At 44.7% G+C, this 20,022-nt stretch overlaps 1 protein-coding gene across 1 annotated transcript in view; it reads right to left on the bottom strand.

Annotated features, from left to right (window-relative positions):
* Window positions 1–6,284: 6,284 nt before the first annotated feature.
* The window catches only part of WDFY2 (WD repeat and FYVE domain containing 2), a 74,294-nt gene continuing 60,556 nt past the window's right edge, over window positions 6,285–20,022 (bottom strand). The window contains exons 5-12 of the mRNA XM_068425210.1: window positions 18,680–18,830; window positions 16,922–17,034; window positions 15,878–16,004; window positions 13,763–13,868; window positions 10,311–10,412; window positions 8,665–8,795; window positions 8,212–8,320; window positions 6,285–7,585 (exon numbers count right to left, since the gene is read on the bottom strand). Coding sequence (XP_068281311.1) covers window positions 7,556–7,585; window positions 8,212–8,320; window positions 8,665–8,795; window positions 10,311–10,412; window positions 13,763–13,868; window positions 15,878–16,004; window positions 16,922–17,034; window positions 18,680–18,830 — 869 coding nt within the window. The 3' untranslated portion in view covers window positions 6,285–7,555. The remainder of the gene's footprint in view (window positions 7,586–8,211; window positions 8,321–8,664; window positions 8,796–10,310; window positions 10,413–13,762; window positions 13,869–15,877; window positions 16,005–16,921; window positions 17,035–18,679; window positions 18,831–20,022) is intronic.

Raw genomic sequence — 20,022 nt, 5'->3', positions numbered from 1 at the left:
CCCCCAATAATGCAATTCATAAAAATAGCTCAATTTGTTACTCAGCAACTAAAATGGAAATAAAAGGACCAGGCAATAGGGATCCCTTTTTGTGTGGACCTAGAAGAAAGAAGAAATTGAGACTGTTACGCTAACATGTCAGAAACGGAAGGCAGGCATTTTAACTCGCCCAACAGCAAATCCTTCATTTGGGAGGAAAAGGAATTATTGTTTGAATTAGAGACATCTATTTTCCCTTCATATCTCTACATTACAGCTCTTAAGGTCATAGCAAAGGGACACACTTCCCCTTCTCTGCCAGCTTCACTTTCAGCTTATATCACTTTCTAAGTCAAGACCAGTCTGTCCTGAGACTGCAAGATAAGGGAATGTTCAGGTTCAATTCAGATAACCCTGCAGGTAGTTTAATCAGGAAGTACAGTAAGGGGAACTTTGCAACATGAATTTGTATACCCAACATCCACCCATAGGCAACACTGAACCCACAACTGCTTGGAAGAGAAGCGGGGGTGGCCAAGAGTTTACTGCAGAGCAGCCCAAACACACCTCGCTCCCAAATTTAGTCTCCTTTGGAGTCGATTCCCTGCCTGAACGTTACATGTTCAAAAGGACTAGGTGTTGACCCAGGGGCTGATTCCCAGCTTCCTGACTCCACCGCTCCATCAGTGTAAGCACAATTCACGCTGGAGTCCCAGGCTCGTTACAACTGCTACATCTCCTCAGGAACAGAGCGCTGAACAGTGATTTAAGTTCACTTCAGTGCTCCTATCTTTGTGTCACTGTGAGAGATACACTCTGCACAGCAAAGCAAGTCAGGTCTTCAGCCAAAAGGCTCTAAGCCTGAAGTAACGTGGAACAGTGTAGTCCAGTAAAGTTTCACACATCTTCTCCAGCTGGAATGAAATATTGGCAGGCGACTGGCTCATCTTGCATAGCTTCGTCAGCCAAGAACACTTCAGCCATCAGAAAACATGCACAAGGTGTAGTGAAAAGCCTTCCAAGAGGAAACAAGCATCTAGCTTCCAGGAGAGAAAGTGGGAGGACTTAGAAAACAATTAACATTCAAGCTGCAAAAAGAATCTTTTTAGTACCGTGTGAATTATGTTTGAAGATATGCTTTAAAATATGCTGCCTAGAGAGGCACCAACAACAGGCTGTATGACCAGTGTCCTGGTTTGGCCCAAACCAGACCAATTAGTCTTAGAGAAACCAAGGTCACTGCTAAATTCCTCACTGCTTACGAGTGAAGAGCCGAAGGGGGGTCACACCTGCAGGGAGGAGCAGACAGGGCAGGTGACCCAAGATTGACCAACAAGGTATTCCATCCCATACATGTCATTCTCACTTTCCTATTTATCACTAACCCACTGCCTCCTGGAGGTGGGGCCCAGGAGGGAGGGGCCCTCCTGTCTCCCACTGATTGGTACCAGCTTTGCCAATTCTCCAGTTAAAAGCCTGCAGGTGTGATGGCAGGGGGAGCTACTGCATTTTCCCCTCTGCCTGTGTTGGGGGGAGCAACTCTGCCTGAGGAGGATTTCCAAGCTCTCAATCTTGGTTTTGTGTATATTTGTATATATTTGATTATTTCTATTATTACTATTATACTCTTTTTCATTACTATAGTTTATTAAAACTGTTTTAACTTTCCAACCCGTAAGTCTCTCTCCCTTTTCCCTTTCCCTTAGGGTGGGGGGGGGAAGAGGGTTAACAGAGAGCATCTGCCACTGGGTTAATAGCTGGCCCAGCTTTAAACCGTGACAGATTTATTGGTGCCCAATGTGGGGCTCGAGAGAAGCTCCAACAGGTTGCTCTGATAAGTTGAATCCTGGCTCTGGTGGGAGGAGACCCGTAGAGTTCAGCTGAGAGAGTATTAGATTTCTTCCTTTGAGATTTATGAGGGGTCAGAAAGTTAAAACAGATAGTGAAGATGGTGATGTCATTTTTGAATGCTGTGTTATCTCATCTTTTTATAGAGTTTCTTTCACAATTGAGTATTGCAATGATGCCTTACCTGCCGTGGGCACTGTGTTATGGCTTGCTTCTTATGAATGTTTACATGCAGTTTAGCAGTGGGCGCTGGTCGAAATGTATTGTTTTGGTATGGGGTTTGATACTGATTTATGCTGTGATAAACTGGGCAGTTAATATTCCGATCTCTTATCTCTATGACACAATGATGGGCAGCTTTAATCGCGAATCAGTAGCAGCGACTTCATCTGTACGCTCCAGGCGTCCTTTAGCTGATTCTGTTAATGATTACACTTCCAGTTTTACTTCGGGAAATAGCACCTTCTCCTTTTCTGTCAAGCTGATTCCACTAGATTTTGCAAAATTAGGATGGTGCTGTCTAGGTGGCATGTTTTTATTTTCGGTTGTCCTGAATGTGTTTCTGATGTGGGATAAGATTAAATATTGGTGCAGGGACAGTTGTAGGTGTTATGCAGCCACCTCAGATCCTACAGCGTGTGCTGCCGCTACAGCCACTAAATCCACTGAAACCTTGGCAGCTTGCACCACAGCTGCTACACCCCCCAAGATGGCCACTACAGCTACTCAGACTCTCAGCACTCCCACGACAGCCACTGCATCTACTCAGACCCCAGCATCTATTGAATCTGTGCCAATTGCTCCTGTAACCAGGAAGAAATACCAAAAGAAATCAGCTTGTGAAGTGAAGGATGATGACTCAGAGCCTTCTAAGGCAGAGCCATCATATGACCCAGGTGAGGGCCCTTCTCAGGCAGAGTTAGGGCCTGACACAGATGGGGGTTTCCTCGATCGTCCTTTTAAAGCAGACCCATCACAGAAGAAAGGTCCTTCTAAAGCAGAACTATCACAAGAGGAGGACTTGGACATAGAGATAACCTACCACTCCTTATCCCTGAAGGACCTGAGAAATATAAGGAAAGACTTCAGCCGTTATGACGGTGAGCCTATTATTACCTGGTTGCTCCGATGCTGGGATAATGGGGCAGACAGCATGCAATTAGATGGCAGAGAAGCCAGACAGTTGGCATCCCTGTCCAGAGATGGTGGTATTGATAAGGCGCTTGCAAGAAAGTCAAACACTGTCAGTCTCTGGAGGCGACTCTTGTCAGCTGTAAAGAGCAGGTATCCCTATAAAGATGATGTTGTGAGTCACCTAAGCAAATGGACCACTATAGAAAAAGGTATTAACTACCTTAGAGAACTGGCTGTGCAAGAGATCATTTATAGACACCCACGGGACATTGTAGATCCTGTAGATCCTGATGAAGTGGAATGCAACCGATCCATGTTCCGGAAGGTTGTGAAGAATGCTCCACCGACATATACCCATACATTGTCAATGTTAGTATGGGGAGAAGATGATATGGCACGTTCTACTGTGGGCGAAATGGCTAACTGTATGCGACAGTATGAAGATAGTATTTCTTCCCCACTGCAGGCCCGTGTCTCGGCTGTGGAAAAACTGACTAAGGAAAACAAGGACTCATTTAAACAACTGTCAGACAAACTGTCCAGGATCGAGAATAAACTTGACTCTCTACCTACACAGGCGCGCGTTGCAGCTGTTAAGAGAAAACGTTCTCCTACAGGACCAGCTCAAAGGAAACGGAACACATCACGAGGTATCCTGTGGTTTGCCCTGCGTGGTTATGGGGAGGACATGAGCAGATGGCATGGACAACCTACCAGTACCCTACAGGCACGAGTACGTGAGTTGCAAGCTAACAGAAATACCAGAGAGAATTTTTCTAGGAGGATGGCTGCTCCAGTTACCAGTGAGCAGGACCCCAGTCAGGGTAGATGGGCCTCAAATCACTTTTTCCCAAGTGTGAATAGGAGAAATGAAGGTCCAGTCCCTGTGAGCAGCACGAATCCATTTCTTAATTAGGGGGGCCCTGCCTCCAGCCAGGTGGAGGAGAGGGACAACCGAGTTTATTGGACTGTGTGGATTCGATGGCCTGGCACATCGAAACAACCAACAAGCGGATCAAGCTGCTAAAGTGTTCCAAATAGATTTGGACTGGGAACATAAAGGTGAACTATTTTTAGCTCGGTGGGCTCATGACACTTCAGGTCATCAAGGGAGAGATGCAACATACAGATGGGCTCGTGACCGAGGGGTGGACTTAACCATGGACTCTATTGCACAGGTTATCCATGATTGTGAAACATGCGCCGCAATTAAGCAAGCCAAACGGTTAAAACCTCTGTGGTATGGGGGGCAGTGGTTGAAATATAAATATGGGGAGGCCTGGCAAATTGACTATATCACACTCCCTCAAACCCGCCAGGGTAAACGCTATGTGCTTACCATGGTGGAGGCGACCACCAGATGGTTGGAAACATACTCTGTGCCCCATGCCACTGCCCGGAACACTATTCTGGGCCTTGAAAAGCAAATCTTGTGGCGACACGGCACGCCAGAGAGAATTGAGTCGGACAATGGGACTCATTTCAAAAACAGTCTCATAGACAACTGGGCCAAAGAGCATGGCATCAAATGGGTATATCACATCCCCTATCATGCACCAGCCTCTGGGAAAATTGAACGGTATAATGGGCTGTTAAAAACTACCCTGAAAGCAATGGGGGGTGGAACCTTTAAAAACTGGGATAAGCATCTGGCACAAGCTACCTGGTTAGTTAACACCAGGGGATCTATCAATCGAGCTGGCCCTGCTCAGTCAGACCTTCTACATACAGTAGAAGGAGATAAAGTCCCTGTGGTGCATGAAAGGAATCTGTTGGGAAAAACTGTCTGGGTTCTTCCTGCAACGGGCAAAGGTAAACCCATTCGTGGGATTGCTTTTGCTCAGGGACCTGGATGTACTTGGTGGGTGATGTTGCAAGATGGTGAGTCCGATGTGTCCCTGAAGGTGATCTGATTCTGGGTGAGACTACTTAATTCTGAACTGTATGTTGTTGCTGCATAAGTGTCTTTCAGGTTAAGACAGTGGTGATGAGACCGGAGCTAGCTTCATCAAGTGGCGTCCAGTAACCTCCTCAAGTCTGACATCTTTAACCTGCAACCGGTGGGCACGAACTGTGACAAAAGAGAGACTGCTAGCCAGAGAGACTGCTGAGGGACTGCTAGCCAGATGGAAACCCACAATCCTGAACCAAATGAACTTAATGAACTTTTTGTATAGAGATGAATCATAAACTAGTGATATGTATATATATATTTGAAAATGAAAAGGTAGTGGTGATCTGAGTATGACGTGAATGGTATGGAATAAGGGGTGGAATGTCCTGGTTTGGCCCAAACCAGGCCAATTAGTCTCAGAGAAACCAAGGTCACTGCTAAATTCCTCACTGCTTACGAGTGAAGAGCCGAAGGGGGGTTGCACCTGCAGGGAGGAGCAGACAGGGCAGGTGACCCAAGATTGACCAACAAGGTATTCCATCCCATACATGTCATTCTCACTTTCCTATTTATCACTAACCCACTGCCTCCTGGAGGTGGGGGCCAGGAGGGAGGGGCCCTCCTGTCTCCCACTGATTGGTACCAGCTTTGCCAATTCTCCAGTTAAAAGCCTGCAGGTGTGATGGCAGGGGGAGCTACTGCATTTTCCCCTCTGCCTGTGTTGGGGGGAGCAACTCTGCCTGAGGAGGATTTCCAAGCTCTCGATCTTGGTTTTGTGTATATTTGTATATATTTGATTATTTCTATTATTACTATTATACTCTTTTTCATTACTATAGTTTATTAAAACTGTTTTAACTTTCCAACCCGTAAGTCTCTCTCCCTTTTCCCTTTCCCTTAGGGTGGGGGGGGGAAGAGGGTTAACAGAGAGCATCTGCCACTGGGTTAATAGCTGGCCCAGCTTTAAACTGTGACAACCAGGAAAGACAAGATGGCATCATTTCAGAGAACACAACTGTAAAATGTTTAAGCACAGTTTATAGGATGTTTAAAAAGATAATTTTCCCTGAAAATACGTAGCAGTCCTGCGACATGCACACGAAAGTCCACTCACCCTTTACTGCAGCAGCTCACCGGTCTAGAATTACTGCCATGGATTGTGTTAACCTTTTTGTTTCCTCAAAAGTGAATTACTGCTGGGCAAACAAAGGAGAAGCTTTATTTTCTTTTGGCGTTATCACCCAAGGGAAAACACAAGGCTTCTCTAGGTAGCAACGTGCTCTGAGTGGTAAACATCCCCACTTTAGAGGGAAAAAGTAAAAGTCCAAAACGTGGCAAGACAGCACCACTGGCATGCTGTGTCGCAGCAGCTACAGACCACAAGGTCTGCTTAAATAGGAGATACAGGAAAGCCCTAGGTCTGGTCTGCAGTTCTGTTCTCTACACCAGTTTCTTTGAAGCGCATCAGTAACAGCATGCTAAAAAGTGAAATGGATTCAAGGAACAGACAGTTGACTCTTCAGATAAGATCCCTTTGGAAAAAAGGGTTTTGTTTATTCATCTTGACAATGTCCTTCTAAAAAGGTAACTTTGGCCAATCCAGGATTTTTAAATACTTTTTATTTTTAAAAGAAACTGTAAAATATGACAACAGGACAATGGGCGTCATTCAGCAATATCAGTTTGTGGTCTATAGAGGAAATTAAGAAAAACCATCAGCATTTAAAAAAATAAATATGACTAACCACATGGAAGACAGGAAAAACAAATTCATCTTCAACAACACAGACAGGTATAAATGCTGAAATGTTGCTGTGCAAGGTAGAGGTAGAGGTAAACCAGACATTTCAGACGTAGACCAGTTTTAGATCTGCGCCCCCCCCTCCATGCACACACTCCCAAAAGTTCCTGTTGCCAATAATTTAATTTGAATCAGCTTGCCAGCCTCATCAAACTCAAATGGGTCTGCGTGCTCCTTGTAATGCTCTGAGACAGAAAACTATTTCAGTTTCCATAGAAATTAGTTGCTAAGCAACCTGCCCCCCTGGTTTTGCAACTTGTACAGCAAGGAAAGAGGCAGGAAGATGGATTTTAGCTACTAAAAACCAATAAAACGCTCTCTGGATGATGTCTGCTAGGACAAGTAGATGGTAGAGCCCTTTTAGGAATTGCAATAGTCCATCAGCTTGTCGGTGATGCACCTGGAGAACAGGCAACACCATGCCTGGAGTTCCTCCACTGAAGAGAGCGTGGTCAGCAGAAACATCCCAAATCAATGGGTACTCACTGCAGGGAAAGCCGATTGCCTTCTATAGTACGCTGATACCGAAAACTCACGTGGTAAGACACAACCCAAGAACCATCTGTACAAAGCAGCAAGTATCTTGACATAGTGAAACATAAAAACTGAAAACTGCACCACACATGGATTTTCCAAACAAACTCAAGACAACCAAAGTCAGATCGTACAAACCATTAGTTAAAAAAATACCTTCTTGTATATTTTGAGAGTAAGTGGAAAGAGTCTTCGTGCAAATGTTCAGCCTTGATCAAGCAGAGGACGTAAAATCGTTGTAAACGCATTAGTTCCTTTCTCATCTGCCATGTGCACCCAGCGTTATCTATCTTCTGCAGTATGATTAGGTTTAGGAAATCCGTTTCTTCTGTAAATATCACCTTCCAAGCTCCACTGATGTACCATCAAGACACTACTGGTGTCATATCCCACAGCTGTTAATACAATAAAATATAACAACATAGTGAATAATGGTAAAATAAAATATACAATGTCATCTCTAAATAATTTGCACCTTTTTTTTTTTGCTTGAGAGGCTACATGGTTAGAGATGGATGCAGCAAGTCTGAAGGAGTTTGATTTCGTTTTCCAGCACTCATGTCAGTCTGGTGGAGGCTGACCAAATGACATTCTATATGTCACTATGCTTTACCCTTATGAGCCAGGTTCATAGCTGGCCTTAAGAGAAACCAAAAAACCCACGCTGTATTGTTAACTTGAATGATGAGCATAGTCATAACACATTGTGAGGGTTTTTTAAAATTATTCAAGCTTTGTTATAAAGTCATTCATTATTTTAGCTATTTCTTTACCTAGCCACACAAAGCTTTGCCATGTTGAAATACAGTTTGTCTTCCCAGAGGAAAAGCTACAGTGAGCACTTGTCCCAGCCCCTTCAGGCAATAACTTCATAGACCAAGACCTCCTTGGTTCTTACTGGGCAGAAGTCCATCAGTGAAGGGTCTCTGGGTGGAAAAAAGCAGGTAGGACATACCTGCAACCACATGGGAGAGGAAGGAGAAATTAAATACAGGAGCTAGAGCAACCTCCTTGCTCCTACCTTAATAACCTTGTCTGTCCCCGAGGTCAACAGCCATCCCCTGGTGGCATCAAAGTGTACGTGAACGATGTTGTGCTTACTGTCATGGAAAGTAGCTGTGGGTGCCCGCCTGAAGAAAGAAATCCAAAAATCAGCAATGACTGCAACTGCAGGATTTTCCCCCAAAACATTCTCTATCAAGGCAGTAAGTATTTGAATGTTGCTGTAAGTCATTAATTCAGCAACCTCTCTGTAAACTCCACTTTGAAACCTTTCTGGCACGAGAGGAGCAGGGGTGGAAGCCCCTCTATCCCTCCCGGTTTGGTAGGCACCGCAGAGGCTGATCTTCCTGAAAGAGCCCAGGGACCACCTTGCCAGGGTGCTCCCTCCCAGAGCCTCGCATCTGCTCAGGCCCTCCCAGGTGCAGGAATTTTGCCCCACTCCAGCACAAGCCAGCTCAGTGTCCACACTTACTCTTCATCTGTTATGGACTCATGACAGCTATCGCAAACCCTCACTTCGAACTCGAACCCCATCAGCGGGATGGAGGAGCGCTTGGAGCTGCATTTGCCACACACGGCTTTCCCACACTTCCGGCAGTGATGCTGTAAGAGACAACATGCAAAAGACAACTTCAGAAACAAACCCAGATCACTGCTCAGGTCCCGCTGGCTCTGCCATCTCACTCCAGCAAGACCCAGCCAAGGCTGCAGCAAACAGGAAAATGACTTCCAGGGAAAATGAAGGAAAACAGGCAAGGACTTCAGAATAAATGAGGGGTGAAAAAAAAAAAATCTTACTTTTTTTTCCCCTCCTCCACTACCTGGGGCAAGCAGCGGTTGATCACCAGCATGGACACTGGGAAGTGGCAGATAAAACACTACCCAGGCTAGGTGGACTCTACCTCTCTCCCAAGCTCCAGGGTGACACCATACACCACCCAGTAAATCATCGCTGCCTCCACCACTTGGCATCTGTGGATGTAGCTGCCGGTCAGGGCTTCTACACTGAGTGTGACTGGTGTTACAGGGGGTTTTCAACAGGGTAGAAGGCAGAAGAAGGAAGTCCAAGCTCTCCTCTTTTCGTTAGCACAGCTAGAGATGGGAGGACAGGACAAAGAGTCCCGCTGTGCACCCAGGAGATGTGTCGCAGCCAGCTGGGCATCTGCTGCAGGGCTGGAAGCTGTAATTAACCCTGTCCCTGGGAGTCTCACTTTGGGGGTGTAGGGGATGACACCACCACTCAGCAGCATGTGACACATTTAGACATCTCCAGGTCGAGGTAGGACAGGGCTACATTAGTGCAGCGTCATTCTGGAGTCCCATCCCAGCCTCTAAGTATAAACACCTACCACCTATTCATCTCGGTCAACTCCTTTGGCCATTTTCAGCCCCAGAAGCACTAGTGTTTCCGCATTTTGATGCTACCTGCTTCGTGTTTTCTCGTGCACTTGCTGTGTAGGACTGCAAGGCTGCCTCGCCGGCCGCAGGACAGCCAGGCTCTGCGATGATGAGCGTTACATAAAGAGAAGATGCAGCTCAGCTCTGCCCCAGACACCTGACTTCTCCAAGCTCCATGAGAACATCCCTTTCGGCATTTTTACACCCCTCTCCCAAAGCCTGCGATCCACAGCCCTCTCCTGCTGGGCAGGAAAACACAGTGGTACGTTCCAAGCAGACCAATAAGCCTTTCCCAACACACCCTGAGCAGTTACAGATGTTTACCCAAGCTTATTGAAAACAGCTTTGATTCCAGCACAATTTCCAAAAGTCAGCTGCAAATTTCTTTCTACAACATATTCAAGTAACAATAAGCAAAATCCCACATGGCTAAAGTCATGGAAGGCCTAAAACCAATTTACCCAGCCCAGGGCATATTACATATATTTGCTATCGGGACTGGGTGCAAAGAAGAAAAAAATAGAGGAAAAAAGAAGTGTGTTCCTCCCGACCACAAAATCAAGCCTCATCAGAGGGAAGCCCACTGTCCCGCTATCAAGCACTCAGTGAAAGAACAAAGTGCAAGTTCTGAAGGCTTTAGGTGAAAAAAAGTTACCATGATCTATTATAAGAGAAAAGCCTAATTGCACCATGTGAACACACCAAAGGACGCATACAAACCTGCCTGAGGCCTATTTTCTTACTGTCCCACATTTGCTTGAAGTTCCAGAAGAAAGGCTGGTCACATTTTTGACAGGAGTCACTATCCAGCCACTCGGGGGTCTGCAACACACACACACATAAACACAAAGTGGGAGTAAGCAACAAACAGAAAAGCTTCCAATGGAGCCTAGAGATAGGACAAGAAAGATGTATTGGGGTACAGTAATGTGGCCAACTAAATCAAAAATCCTCATTTTCATAAGATGCCATTTTGACTGTTCACTGGGATGTGTTTTTTGGCTCAGCTCTGAGCCTTGAAGGACATAGGAGGAACACTTCTCACTCATACTTCAACTCTGCTTCATGGTTTAAGACCATAAAAATAACCCATGAACAAACAAGCCTCTCCCACCTCTCCAAGTCTGGAATTAAGCATATAAAAATATTCTGTCCTGTCCTGTCTGGACAGCATTTACCACCTGCTAATGCCTCTCGTAGGAATGGGGGGGAATTAGTATTTCCAATAGCCAAGCTACTCGTGTGGATGGAAGGGGAAAGATATCTGAAATGCTGATGTGATTTTTTTTTTCAATTATTATTATTTCTTTAATAGTGTAAGAGGCGTTCCTGCTGTCAGAGGTATCTGTGCCACAAATCACACATAGGGGTGAGAAAGATGAGATTCACCCAAACCAGCCTAAAACCCAAACCACCTCTTTTCCCTGCTTTTAAACAAAGACAATGGAAAGTTGGTCTTCTATTTCCTAACACAACGTGTAGCTTTGCACTCACGCTGTGGATGAAGAGGGTAAGAAGATTTAAAGAAAAGAAAGAAAATAAGAAAGGCACTTCTCTCTCCTGCAGCTAGGTTTTGCTGTGCAGATTAGCACAGACCAGATGCCCTGTAGGGAAGCAAGTCTTGCCAGATCCTGAAAAAGCTCAGGAAACACCTGAAGTAGAAGGTGAGCACATGGAGGGGGCGGTCGATCTCCTCCCCTACATTTGGGTCCCCTGACACTTGCCTTGCATTGAACTGCTGGGGGACACACAGTGCGTCTTTCCACAATGTTTAGGAAACCCTCTGGGGGATGTGAGACTCGGGAAGAGTCTTGGTTCTTGATCCCTCTCCAGCTGGCTGTCCATCTGTCTATCCTAACCTGACCTGCAAAAGCAATGGTCCTTCCCAGCAGATGACTTCTGGTCCTCTCTCCTCTCCCTCCCCAAGAGCTCAGCCCAAAGCTGGTGCTAGCAAGTAGGTCTGTCCCATCCCTCCAGCAAGGCAGCCCCGGCCAGCCCTGCCACCACTGCCTCGGCACCACTGCAACACGTTCCCACCAGCCCCACCAACCCAACAAGATGGAATAAACACTAAAAAATGTTTAATACTTTGTAAGAAAGTGCTATTAGCAAACTGCAGTTGGCTTAACAGAGCCACTGGCTTCTCACATGCTGCAATTTAAAATGTCAAGAAACACAGCTGAGATTAAGAATTAAAAGTAACACAAAAGCCAGGCAAAGATAAGGTAAGGCTGATGGAGACACTCAGCTCCCAGTATAGCTCTGACCCCTCGCAATAAAGCAATCGCCTGCTTCAGCTTCTTCTGCCAGTTACTTTGAAGGCAGTTCATTCCACTGGGGCAAATCCTTGTCTTTTCCACAACAGTCTTTCTGTTTAACGCCTACAGATTTGCATCTGCATGTATAAGTTTTCATCTGTTAAGCCTCTGAAGACTACAGATGAAGAAAACATTTTGCTTGTGACAAGCAACCGCTTTGTAGTCAAACAGAAACACAGCTTCTAGCATCTTTCAGATGTTGTCTTCTTACAGCTTTTTAAAAACAGAGATTAAAATAAAGAATCAAGGGCTAAAATGGCTTAATTCACTCTAATGCAACCTCAGATATGTGGGAAAATCTGATAACATCAAAGTGAGTACTGAGCACGCATCACATGGAGAAAACCCTTAAATAAGAGAAAAAAATACCAAAGCCAAAATCCAGAAGAAAATGCCCTAGGACTCCAAACCAAGGTTTGGTATTAAAATATCAAAGGTTCATGTTTTGGGGGTGGTTTAGCACCATGAACACTCTGTTGCGCTACCAATAACATGAACAAGCCCACATAGCCATAGTCAGAGAGAGCAGCGCACCCGTTAGCACCTGCTGCTAAGCCCTCATTTAGCTAATTATATTTCACTTCCACTTTTTAAACCAGCCTTCTCACAGCATTGTCGCCTGTTTTGCAACAAGCCAGTCTTAATCCTTACTGTAGCCTTTCCAGGGCAGCAAATAAATGAAGGTTTTCATTTCTGGATGTTTGAGTCGCAGCAAAAAGGAAACATCTGTTGGGAAGGAGGAAACTGCTCCGCTTTCGTTTCACTTTTGGAGCTGATGACATAATTGGCCATTAGATTAGCAATTAAAGAGAGCCAACTGGAATGCTAATTCACATAGAAAAGGGAGCTCAGTTCCTGCCTAGGCCTATTTCAGTAGGTTTTTTAAATCCAATTTTCCACTTAGCCTTCCTCCTTGCTCATGGGAGACGCACATAACCCAGGGAGGCTGAAACCCCTGAGGAGAACCAGCAAAGCTGGTGAAAGCCCATGCTGCCAAAAGCCTTTCTCAAACCCACCCCACTGCGGATTCGGGGTGCCTGCGTCCCCCACCAGAGGAACAGGGCAGAGGTTTGCCATGACTCGCGTTACCAGGATTTGCCACGCTGCTGAGCAGGGCTGGCACCTGACTCACTCAGCACAGCGCTCGCCCCTCCTCTCTGAGTCAGGTCTCAGAAATTGCCAAGCAGAGGCTGCTCCCACAGCACCAAAGACCTGGGGTGCGTTTTTGCACCCGCTTACATTCGTTGGCTGCACAGCACAGAAGTAATTAGGAGAGCGTGGGTGAAACAGAATCACAGAATTATAGAATCTTACTGTCTGGATTGGCAAAGTCATCGCTTACCCCACTTCTATGTGGTTATGCGAGAGGGAAGCGAGACCGAGTAGCGGGTGAGATTGAAGCCCTAGTTAAATGTCTTTTTAGCAAGAACAGGAAAAAAAAATGGGTTGCAGGTTTTCAGAGATGACAAAGAGCTTTCTTGTTTCCTTTTCTTAAAAACCTCTAATAATTATCAATCCATCCATTTACCTCTGAACTTATAATATTTCTCATGATATCCTGAAAAACAAAGCAGAACATCTCACAACACTGTCCTTAGAGGATGTCTTTCGGAGCAGTACTGTAAAGGGTAAGAGCCATTTAGCAGCCTACTTAATATGCATTTTCTGCCAGACAATTTCCCCTGTACCATATTATCAAAGGCATGGTATAATTGCTGTATAACAACTGGAGCGTGTCCAAAAACATTTTTAAAGCCTGGAATTATCTTGTTCAGGTTGAAAGTTACACATTTTAGAAAGGCCCCTTCTTCCCAAGACTGTTTCAGACCAAATTGACAAGAACAGAGTATTTACCTCCTGCCTCTCAACATCCATGTTCCAGACGACGATTCCCCCATCTGCACCACAGGAGATGAGCTGCCGAGTGTGGTGAGCATAGGAGAGAGACTGAACTTTATCGCTGAAAAAGAAACAAGACAGTTACTAATCAACCATTTATGGCAAGCACACAAGTAAGCGTAGCATATACAATAAAGCAGTATAAACCACTTGTTTACCCATGTGTCTCCCTTTCCCCCTCACTGTATGTGGCATCCATCAGATGCAAATCAGTCTTTGCTGTCCAGCTGAGACCAGAACCAGAGTGTTACTCATCTGGGCAGCATCCACAAAAGCAAAGACCTGTTCTGATAACTGCTTTTGCTGGTCCTGAGATGTGAGGTCCCAGCTGCACTGGGAAGCCTGAACAGAGCTCCAGCTCCAGGCCTCTCCAAAGACACATCTGGATGCATAAACGCAGCCCCGGTAAGGTACCTTCTTGTCAGAAAGTCAGTAACAACTTGGTTTTCGTAAATCTCTGCAACATCTAGGAATGAAGCACTGAGGAACTACTGAAAATTTTCTTTTCGCACTAACAAGCATAGAGAGTTTCAAAAATAATACAGGAATCACTAAATTGTTCCTAAGCCTCCCCAAGGTAAGGTGGAAGATTTAGGTGCTTTTGCTTCTTCTTTTAAAGAAAAAGCAACATGGGAGAAATAATGCAGTTTAAAACCCCAAAGCTCTGCTCATTCCATCATAAAAGAAAGAAAACCAGGCCTCATCTCAAGCTATTTACAATCTGGGAAACAAAGACCGTACAACACTGTTATGGAAAAAACAAGATTAAGAAGAATCAGTAACTGAACATACAGCGACTGGAACTATCCCATAACATTTGGTTTTCTTTGCTACCACCACTGGTCTCACCTACCCAACGGACTTCCATGCTAACGCATTCGCTTGTGCATATGGCTGCTCCTCCAGAGGGGAATGCATTTACGGGAGAGTTTGGTACAACACAGCCTGCCTTCACAGCGCCCGCCTGCAGATGCCAGTGGCACCATCAGGTGAAACGTTTCTTAGTCCCTGTTGTCCTTAGGAACAGGTCTCAATGCTGTACGGTGCCAGCCAACAGCCCTGCCACAGATCTAGTTGAAGATGTCCCTGTTTATTGCAGAGGCTCGGACTAGATGACGTTTAAAGGTCCCTTCCAGCCAAACTATTGATTCTATGATTAAGATCCAGGTTAACTTTGTATTAGGAGAACTAGTCTCCACGGCAATAAATCTAGCAGCGATGCATTAGCAAGCACCACTGGTAAGGTACGAGGGTGCTCTGGGAATTTCAGCAAGAGCTCTGCAGTGCTCTGAAACCTCAGCGGCATCCAAATCTCTCAGCAGAGTGCAGCATCACTCAAAAGAAATGAATGAATATGTAAGAAACTGTTAGACCAAAACCACCATGGGATTTTGCCTCTCTAGACCTGAGCCTGGCACACAAGTCCCATATATGCACTCCCAATACACTGAAACAAACTCATTGCATTGCCAGTGTTAAAAGGCTAGAGCCATTCTGATCTCTACTAAACGCCCAGCACAGGCTTACTCTTCTTCAAAGACATCTGTTATGCTACGCAAATGTGAGGTCTGTAGATGCAAAGATGAAGCCTCTTTGCATTGAGGAGATGGTGAAGGCCCCTATGGGTAAAGCACACTACTTAGAATTCAGGCTGTAAATAAAGTGGCATGGAAAAAGTTAGCATGGGAGAAAAAGGGACTAATTGTCCAAGCCTGATGCTCCCTCTAGGGGAAGGAAAGACCTTGACACCTAAAAAGCATGGATTTCCCTGCAGCTATTCTCATTTGAGGACCCTCCTCTTTCCAACAAAGGTGCAGGCTCTGGCATAACACATTCAGGACTATAGATGTTGTGGTTTTTTTCACCACCCTTTGCAAACTCTCAAACCAGCCTGTGGGCTTAACACTGAAAAACTTACTATAAGTAACTTATTCCAGTTGTATATGGACCACAGAGAGTCACACATACAAGCTTGAGGCATGTGAAGATGTAACATTTGGGCTGTTTCCAAATGTGGCTTCTGCCTTTAGCTTTTCTCCCAAAAAGCAGGAGGAAGGGCTTTGAACGTACTTATGTCCTTGCAGCTCGATGGCTGTTCCTTTTCTTCCTCCAATATCCCACATTATAATGGAATGATCAGAACTGCCTGAGAATAAAACTCGCTGTATTGGGTCCCAACAGAGAGCAGTGACACCACCTGAAACAGGAGATGCACACAACAGTCATTTCATTACAGAAAGTGGAAGATGGGAATGTAGCTAAATATATACATAAAAATACAACAGAAAATATGGAGAGTGATTAAAATGCAGGTCTCTTTAGCAAAGGCCATGCAATCACTGTGCTTGTCAGTTGAAAACCAACAGCCTAGAAAATCTACTGAAGCCCCATCCCACTCTTCTGCGGGCAGAAGGCTCTGCTGCCACTCGCATGGATGAATCCAGTGAGCAGTAAAGTGTGGTAGAAGGATGGTCACGGTCTGACTACACAGCTTTTCATCTCCATCATTCCAGGAGATAGATTTTATTAAAAAAAAAAAGAGAAACAAGTGTGGAATATTATGGGCATCTTCGCAGTATCCTAGCATGAGGATTGAACTACCTTGTGCTACCTCGTGACTGAGCTATTAGTGCTCAATCAGAGAGGAGGGACATGGAGAGAAAAAGCTGAGAAATGACCACCTTTTCTTCTGTTCAATGGCAGGATCACGTCCCAGGGTTGCTGGTTTTAAAGTCTGATGGGGCACAAGTCCCAGCAGTGAAACAAGCAGTTAGTGCCTCCAAGATGTGCTTATTCCACTTGGGCAAAAGTGTCTAGCAACATGGGTCTTTCCTCAAGGAGCATCTTTTTCCTGCCAGAATTACCAGAACTCGTTCTACTCACACTCTGCTTTAATTAGCAGCTACTGATCGTGGCATTTTCTGCCATAGAAGTTTTCTGATCAGAAGTCTGATCACTCTCATTTTTACCAATAAAGAATAAACTTCCCTGAGCTGCAGTGACAGTTTAGTGTTACGCACTGACATAAGCCATCCTAGTGTTTCACAGGAGTCAAACCACCGTGACGCTGAGCACAGATGAAGAACCAAATAGAGTCTCCTCCTGAGGCCTTACCTGTGTGTCCCTTAAATGTCGTAACAAGGCTGCAGGACTCTTGCTCTAGTTTGAGTATGGTCACTTGCCCAGAATGATCACCAACAAACACGTGTCGGGTTTCCACATCAAATCTGATGGATAAATGCTGAGGAAAATACATTGCTTATACAAGCTTTGCATTCCTTTCATGACTTGTTAATTCTTTTAACATGAGCATACTGCAACCTTGTGAATAGTACTTCAGTCTCAAGGAGGTATTCAGAGTGTACTTTTAGGCATCAAGCTCATGCCTGTTCATATTAACAAGTGCAGTCTCCCTGAGTAAACCAGAGAGTAAGAAAAAATGAGACTATTCCAGAGGATGCAATTTGTATTTTTATTATGAAACACCTCGAAGTAGCCCTTCACCATGAACAGAGGAGTCATCTCCCCAGGCTCTCTAATTTAGGTGCTAGAGTTGGATGGTGTCCACTCTCTCTTTCCCTTCCCAAACTTGTATAAGTATTACTAGTTTTCTGCTCCTTCATTATGGTTACATTTACAAATACAACAAAAGAGTATTGTTTTATGTCGTATTTGGGGAAGTGTCAGCTACATCAGGTGCATCACACATCATATTCTAAACTGAATAAAATCTGGACCCAGTCAACCACCTACTGGAACCACCTATCTGGACAGATTCTGACCTCTTCATCCAGTTTAATTCCACATTCAGAGCCCATACTGGATATTTAAGGAGCAACTGCTTAGCACTGGTTTTATGCACACAGGACATTGGGGAATAAAACCCACGATCCTGGTTCTGCCAAGCTTTTTTGCAATATTTGTCAATGATTCTCCCTTCCCCTGCCCTCCACCAGCACGATCTGATGACCCAAATTGAAAAGTTCTCCAAAATTTTGAATCACTCGAAACAGTCCATTCTCTACAGAGGTTTAGGAAATACAGGACAAATTCCTGCATCACACTTTCAAATGTATTTATCATTCAGTTAAAAATTAAGTTCAGTCTTTACGCCATTTAGATTGGCTGAATGACCAGATGATATAATGCAAGTCCATGTTCAGATGGTAATTTAGAGTCAGTCTCACTTCCCATGAACTAGCAGAACACACATCATCTATACCACGTACACTACGGGGCACTAAAAAGTCTGTTTATGCTAACCCTTGGTTTCAGCCTAAGAGCTCATACTTTTCCACTTCCTTTTTCATTTGCAATAAAGGTGAATGAATATTTCTTTTATTGTCAGGCAGCTGGGGCAGCTCTAGGTGAATAAGCCACTTGAGTGCCATTTCTGGAGCAATTTACTCCTTAGTTAACCCAAATTCCCTATACATACTGGGCTGTTCCAGAGTGAAGGACAAGTACTCATTATTTTATATTAAAGTAATTTAATTTTTTACAATGCATACACACAGGCATGCTGACCTGATCACCGACCTACTTTACTACTGTTAATTCTCAGAAGAAAGCATGCACTGCATGTTTAAATGAAGGCCCTGTCCATATTTATTACAATATCAGGCCACAATAGGTTGCAAATTGCCCATTGTTTTGCTCAAAAATGCTCAGACCTAAATATGCCACCACGCATTAAGGAACAAAGCAAGGAGAACAGACAGTTTTTAAAATTGGCTTTAAATAACGGTTTCTCTCACAAAGCACCGAACCTATACAGGCCACAGAATTTGTAGAACAACTAGAAAAATAAAGCAAAAAGGCTGTTTAAGTGCCAAAAAGCAGAAATAAAACTGAGAGATCAGCAAAGGATACTGCAGGCCACAGGCGCCCGCGCTGGTGCGGTACCCTCCCAGACGCTGGCCGCTCTCCGAGCAGTGCCACGTGAAGTTTTTGTCTTGTCCGGTGCTTAACACCCACTCCATCTCCAGGACAAACAGAATCATCATGACCCTGCTTTGATGAGCTGAAAATTAAGCAGACAGACATATAATCGCATTGTGGAGAAGGACACCCGGGGCAGAAGACCACTGCAAATACCAACTGCACCCAGTTCCTCCACTCCCTACTCACCCGTTCACCTTTCCCTACAGAAGAAGCTGGTGTTTAATAATCCCGTTGACATTAGCTACCATGCAAGCTTGTAAGGTCCCTGCTGTGCATGTTCAGCGTTTGCATGAGAAAGAGCAGAAGCAAGACTTAATTCCTTCCATGCCTACTGCAGCCATTTATCTTCTACAGTAGCACGTCTTCCTTCCATCATTGTATCATCACCAACAAAGCTGCCATTGTGGAAAGCACTGGGCTCTACTTAAACTTCTTTTGAGATAGTTTTATGACAGCAGTGCAGATGGCTACACTGCCGCTCCTCCCACTGTGAGGTCTGGTGGATCTGGGCTGCGGATTGCAGCACCCCAGCAGAACGACGAGTTACAGCACAGGCACGACCCTGCACTAATGGGAAGTTTTAGCATTGTATGTAAACCAGATAAAAAGGAAATTGGAATAAAATAAAATAACCCCCTCCACTAAAAAGATCACAGCTGGGCAAGATGAATAAAACAGCTGAAGAAATAAATTTCTACTGCTACCTAAATAAAGCCATCAAAAGCTTTTCATTAAAGCAAGGGAACCCAGGCTTGTAGAGATGAATATTTTTTTTGGTTTTGTTTTTTAATGAATGACCAGTGGGCTTGGTTGTGAAGTGCTGACTGAGCTGACTTTTTAATAAAACAAGTGGCTGGAAAGACACGCAGAATTATTCCCAGCTGTAACTTAGCAGTCAATGCCATACTCCTCAATCTACAGCTCTACTGGTTTATTACTGTTCTGAGACCCAGCAACATGTGTCGCACAAAGCAGGCTGCTTGTATTTGTTTGTGTAAAAGCTGACACACTGGAAAGTTTAAATATCTTTGGGAGATTAAAATCCAGCCTAAAACCTTCGTTTGAAATGCAGAGAAGTTCCTCAGGACACTACGGGAAGATTGCTGCTTACCCTATACAAATACACAGCACAGATGAAAGCTGTGATCAAACCCTACGAGGGGGAACCAGTTGTAGCAAAGAACAGGAGGCTTGCCCAAGCCAACATCTGCCCCTGACCCACACTACTTTTTAGACCCAGATTCCCAGAGGAGAAAAGTCAATAGATGCAT

Source organism: Nyctibius grandis, chromosome 2, assembly GCF_013368605.1.
Source record: "Nyctibius grandis isolate bNycGra1 chromosome 2, bNycGra1.pri, whole genome shotgun sequence".
NCBI lineage: Eukaryota > Metazoa > Chordata > Aves > Nyctibiiformes > Nyctibiidae > Nyctibius > Nyctibius grandis.
This window is presented reverse-complemented; position numbering and strand designations above follow the sequence as displayed.